The 6,000-nt window shown below is 40.9% G+C and overlaps 1 protein-coding gene across 1 annotated transcript in view; it reads right to left on the bottom strand.

The window, feature by feature from the left end:
- Positions 1 to 3,893: 3,893 nt before the first annotated feature.
- Positions 3,894 to 6,000, bottom strand: part of brinp1 (bone morphogenetic protein/retinoic acid inducible neural-specific 1) — a 94,784-nt gene continuing 92,677 nt past the window's right edge. Inside the window, exon 8 of the mRNA XM_044012986.1 lies at positions 3,894 to 5,334. Coding sequence (XP_043868921.1) covers positions 4,194 to 5,334 — 1,141 coding nt within the window. The 3' untranslated portion in view covers positions 3,894 to 4,193. The remainder of the gene's footprint in view (positions 5,335 to 6,000) is intronic.

The following is a 6,000-nucleotide window of genomic DNA, read 5'->3' as shown; positions in this document are numbered from 1 at the left end:
TATGAGCTGCAGCAGGAGGATTATGACCACGGCTACTATCTACGCTCAAGCAGATGTACCGGTCACAAAAGAGTACATTTTTACTGCTATCCATTGGTCCACTGTGCTCCTTCCTCCGCTGCTGTTTTCTTACTTCCTCTGAAGAAAAGCTGTCATCCTTAGCCTATTTTGAAACAACAGCACCCCAGCGCTTTGAAAAAAGCAGTTTTTAAATTAAATACAACTAAATATTGGGACTACTTGTGGCGGTGTCAAGTTATTTAAGCTGTGAATCAGCAGAAATTCATTGGATTTTGTCAAGTTCCTGAATCAGAGACAATGTTGTTATTTTATAAAAGCACCTCTCAGGTATTTAACAGCTTCCTGAGGACTGACGACATAAATGGATCCTCAATCGTCGCACGGAGCCAGAGCCAATTTCTACAACATGACAGGAATGCACATCCAGAGACAGCCATTTAAGTTGCGTGTGTGGATGCAATTAGATTTGCAGCAGCTGCTTTGGGTTCATAAATTATTCAAAACCCTCTACTTTTTGCACACTTTACTGGATTGTTCTTTAAATGGAAAAAAAAGTGAATTAATAATGACTCTAAACCCCATAGCAACAAGGTGTAAAAACATGCTTTTGGATTATTATTATTTTTCTTAATATTCTTTTCAAAACTACTGAAAATTGCCGTTTACAAAAGTATTCAGATCACAAACTTCTTTCCAGCAATTACAGATTCACGCCTTTGTGCAAGTCTCCACATGCCTCACACACCTGGATTATCCTGGTTTATTCGCCTCTTATTCGCACATTTTCTTTGAGCTCCATCAGTCCCTCCAAACGTGGGGTTTAAAGTCATAATATATCACGTTTCGGCTTTAAAATATCCACAAAGGGACCAGACTAATGTCATAGATTTTGTTGAATAGTGTACTTACATCAGCCAAGTGGTTAAAAAAAACTTTAGAAATTCTGTGCTAGTCAAGGTAATACACCTTTTGAATGTGGTCTCTTTTTAATCCCTATGAAAACATCAGATGGAGGGAGTGAGTATTCAGCACTACTAGTCGGCCAGTTTGTCGTCTTTGTTCCATTTGATCAAGGGTATGTGTCACTCATGTTTCACGACTACTCGTTGCCTTTTGTGGGGCCAAAACTCTCCCTGTAATGCTCAGGGTAAGAAAAAACAACTGCTATGATCCTAACTTGTTTTCCCAATGTCACCAAACTATAGGTTTTGGCAAAAATGTTCATTTTGAAATGGGATTTTTCTTCCTTCATTTATTCATTCTTGCTTCTCTTAAGTCTGTTCGCCACACAACTCTGCTCAGAGGGTTCAATAACATTTGTCTCATCAGCTGCTGTGTCCCACTTGTTTTACTCCTTCTAGCCAAACTACAATTAGGGTCAGATTGACGAAATAGTGACAATGTGTTCTTCTGTTGTGTTCTCTCATACCTGATTAAGGACCTCTGAAGCTCTTAGTTTCTCACGTCACCTCCCCTTCTGTGGCCGGACATTTTAGCTGGATGCCAACTCTGAAGGCTCAAGGGAGTCCTGGTTCCAAACTTATGTTGTTTCAAAGTATTATTCAGGCCACTGAATAAACACTCAAAACTCCTAGAGAAGGTTGCCTACCCCCCGTCTATGACCCACGCTTTGCCCCAGTTGGAGTTTAATGAATTGTGGGAAGCACATGGTTGGCTTTTTCTTAACTGTGTCCAATCAACTCAACGAGCCACAGGTGAGCGGCCGGATAATTAAAGCAAACAGGAGGCACCTGACCACAATTTGAAGTGTGAACACTTTGGTACAAATGCATTTGAACATTCAATACTTGATTTTTCATACAATTAAAAACAGATAGACAACGAAGTAAACCGCAAAGGTAACGAGGGCCCTAAGTTACATCCAAAAAGGGCTTTCCTCAGGGCTACTGCTATGTCGTTGCCGTTTGAATTTGAATATTTCGAATTATACATCCAAAAAAGTGAATTAGATTCTGAGAACTGGGTCCCTCATTCCATTCTTATCCCACTCACTATGTGTCGCAACATAAAAAACAAAACAAAAACACAAACAAATAATTTACAATCTTCAATAAAAAATACAAAAAAAATGAAATTATGCAAACAAACTTCCAAGACAAACAGAAAAACAAGACGGAAAACCCAAATAAAATGTCAATACACGCCACGTGTCAAAACACCTTAAGCGTTCTTGTACATTCTTTCTAAAACGCTGACCTTATTAAGCAGCCGAACACACGCGTCGCCTTCTTCTTGCAGTAAAACAAATGAGGGATCGCTGCTGAACGTTTGTCCGGTAAAGTTTCAGACGCTTCGGCAAACGCTGCACTTTACAACTTGCAGTTTGTTATTCATTCACATTTTGTCCAGTTTATCCCGAACAACCTTGGTGGAGTTTATGTCTGACTGGTTCCTTATGTTGCTGTAGGATGAGTCCTTGACAAACAACTTTTTCTCTCTCCCGTTTTTGCCTCCACTTTCAGATCCTAATTGGCTCCCATGGCTGCAGGAAAAATGGTAACTCGCTGAAATAGCCCGTTCTTTTATCAAATTTACATGACTGTTAAGTTTTTTTTTGGGGGGGACCTTAACTGTTTTTTTTTTATACATTTAATGTAATGGATTCATTTTTATTTTACAAGTAGCCACTGCTTCCTTTCATATTATTCAAGGATTTTTAGATTCTAAAAAAAAAAAAAAGGGGGTCATCAGAAAAACGTTGTAGTGTGTCATAGTTTCAGACAGTTTTACACGTGGGCATAAAACCTTACAGACTGATGACTGCCAAAATAGTATTTTAGGCTTTAATGTACAATTTCTTCATCTTTTTTTTTTTTTTGCTTTTTTTTAACTGACACATTAAAATTCAATGGATTTCAAAACAATTTCCATCCCGCATATATCTCTGTTCATCTGCCCAATAAATTGAGGAAAAGAACAAACAAACAAACAGAAAAACATACAATCGGAACACCTTTTTTTTTCTTTTTTTCTTTTCTTTTCCCCATGTCATGAACTAAGTACTATAAAACATGGATGAACTTTATGTCTACCTCAGGGAAGTGTATGGCTTAAGTTGTCTTGCAAATGTGCCTGAACGATGAACGTTTACATTTTGCTCTTGGTGCTGACAAGCTCCACGAATCAGCAGTCACAACATGTACATTTTTGCAAAGCTGTACAAAATAGCATTGATTGTTAAATCTTCAGACCACAATATTGCACTCACGCACCAGGAGGTACTGCCTTGTGAAAAAACACAGCTCGAATTTCAAACACGGGAAGAAGCGATCCAAATGCAAGATTCAGCTCTTAGACTGGAGTCAATCTCAAATGACACATTCAATTAACGAACAGCAATAAGCGTCAAGCAAAATCAAAAAGAAGGGGAAAAGGTTATGCGCACACTCCCACACACACATTCACCCACATATATATGTATAATATATAAACAGCTGGCTTTTGTTATTTGACGTGACTATTTCGTTGACTGCCCTGTTGTGTGCCGTACGTGTCAAAAACGATGACAGTGAGCGATGCAGACTCACTGTGGATTTGAAATGTTATAAAGAGTCTATTGGTAATGTGTTCACTAATTTACTCACTAGGGCTATTTTATCCTTACAATGTATAAACATCTGTGATATTAAACTGTCCGTTGCGTCTCAAATATTCTTGAACATTGGCGGAAATAAAAGGATATCGGGTCTGCCCTTGTGTTGTCATTTTTCCATTAAAAACTTTTTTTTTTCTTCATCTTCTTTTTTGCTCAGTAAAGAATGGCAGTTTCAGATAAAACCTTTGATCCCTTGGACTAAAATCAAGGCCTCTTTTCCACTGGTACATACATTTATATTTCTTTTTTTTCCTCTCTCTCTCTCTCTTGTAAGTTGTTTTAGGGAATGACAGACATGCTGGAACAAATATGATACAGTCCTTAGAGTTTATCCGTTTATCTTCTTTATCTTCCTGAAATGCTTTTTATCACTGCCTTTCTTTTTTTCTTTTTTTTTCTTGTTAAGAATCGTGGTTACAAAGTTAATATTACATCAAAAGGCAGAAAAGGTCCAAAAATGAAAACGAGAAAGAAAGTAAGATTAATACCCCGTTATAGTCCACTTGTTGGGTGTTTGTGTGTTTAGTTTGTTGTCCTTGTGTGAATGTTATTATGCTCAACAAAGTTTGGCAGTCAGGTGATCTGACTGTTTTAGTATTTCTGTGCTGTACATGTCCAAGGCATGATTAACTCGAATCATCTCACTGTTGTTGAGCTTGAGCCTATGCTTTAACATACAAGAGAAGAGGTCCAGCTGGGGTTTCCCGGGGGCCGATGGAGGGGCTAAGCGGTTAATCCGATCCCTAATGTCCAGTAGCAGGAGCATAACAGATGAGGATGAGTAGAACTGAGTTCCTTGCGTGTACGACTGGTTAACCTGCTGCACGGCACTACGGAGCAGGTCGGCGTTGAAACGCAGGCTGTAGCCAAAAACTTGAATATCAGATATTTTTATGTAGATCTGCCGTTTGTTAGGGTCTCCAAGATCCACTGGACCCTGCCCTGTGTCATTGCGTAAGCCGGTTGGGATCTTAGCGCGACTACGCAGATAGATGTGCACCGTCTCAAAGAAGGTCTTCCACCGGTTGCCCAGCAGAAGAGTCCAATTGAAGCACTGGGAGTTCTGCAGCCGTACTTTTTCCCAGCGAGGGTAACCGTGCTCACCAAAGGGCATGCTCCAGCCCTCTGAGTGACTGCCACTGAAAGGGTTGACATAAACAAAGAACATGGGATCAATACTGCTATTTCGCATCTGGCAAATCTTCATTGACAGACCAATTATCATGTGAAGGTAGTCCATCCGGTTTTTGTTACTTTTCAGTGTCAGGGACATGCGCTTACGCCACCGAGGGTCAAAGAATGTCTCGAGGCGGATCTCATTACTGATGAACGTCGTGTGAATGTAAAGCCGTGAATCCATCTTCTGCAAGAGGTACTTGAGTTCCAGGTCCTGAAAATCCAAATCGGTTTCGAAGCTGATGAACTGCTCGCTTCGCTCTGAGTCCACGTTCTGGGGCTCGCAGCGCCCGCGGTACAACTTGTAGCCTTTGTTGCAGGAGCCACACTGTGAGATGTTGGCCAGGCTGCACATGGCACAGCTGTTGTTGCCACCTATGACACATGGGATGGGTCTCTGGCACAGGGTTACACCAGTGTGGCACACGCATGTCCTTTGGCTCTCCAGGAAGGTCCCCCAGAACCCATTCTCGTTGCAGTAGAGAAAAGACTGAACCCGGTTTAGCCACTGCATCACAGACCTAGAAACAAAACAGGATAGAACAAAAAACAACAGGTGTGAGATAGAAGAAGGCTCCAAACTTTAAACTACCCATGTCAGTTGTTGTTGACAGAAACTCTGGACCCCATGCTGCCCTTGTGTTCTCTATTGCTTAACAATGACACCAACGTAAAGGATACATGGACGGATGTGGGAGCCGATACTTACATTGTCGAGTTTGGACAGGAACATAGTGTCTAACATATTATTAAACCTGCAAATGATTCTGTTACTGTGCGCCTCCTCCACAGTGAGGACTGTGATCACGGTCCTGCTGTGTGGGTTTTTATCGAGCGGTGTGCATCATTCTTTTTCACTATTAAGGTTTTTATTTTGATTTTTAGTCAAATTCCTTCCTTTATTCCTCCCGCGGTGAAGGACAACCAGACCGTTGAAGTCGTACATCAGCACAAACACCTCGGTACTGTGATCGATACCGTGCTGAGCTCCGAGCCCCAAGTGGATGCTGTTTGTAAAGTGCATGTATTTTTATCACGAGCGTCGCAGGTTTTAATGCCGACGCCACTTGTATGAAAATGTTTTATCAAATCTGTTCTTACTTTCTCTTTTATCTCCTGGCAGGGGGTCACTTTCAGGGTATCGTGACGGTGTGCGGCAAAATTGCTGGAACAGCACTGAGTGACCT

The sequence above is a fragment of the Solea senegalensis genome, linkage group LG21 (assembly GCF_019176455.1).
Source record: "Solea senegalensis isolate Sse05_10M linkage group LG21, IFAPA_SoseM_1, whole genome shotgun sequence".
Lineage (NCBI taxonomy): Eukaryota > Metazoa > Chordata > Actinopteri > Pleuronectiformes > Soleidae > Solea > Solea senegalensis.
Note: the sequence above shows the minus strand (reverse complement) of the source record. Positions and strands in the feature narration are given on the sequence as shown.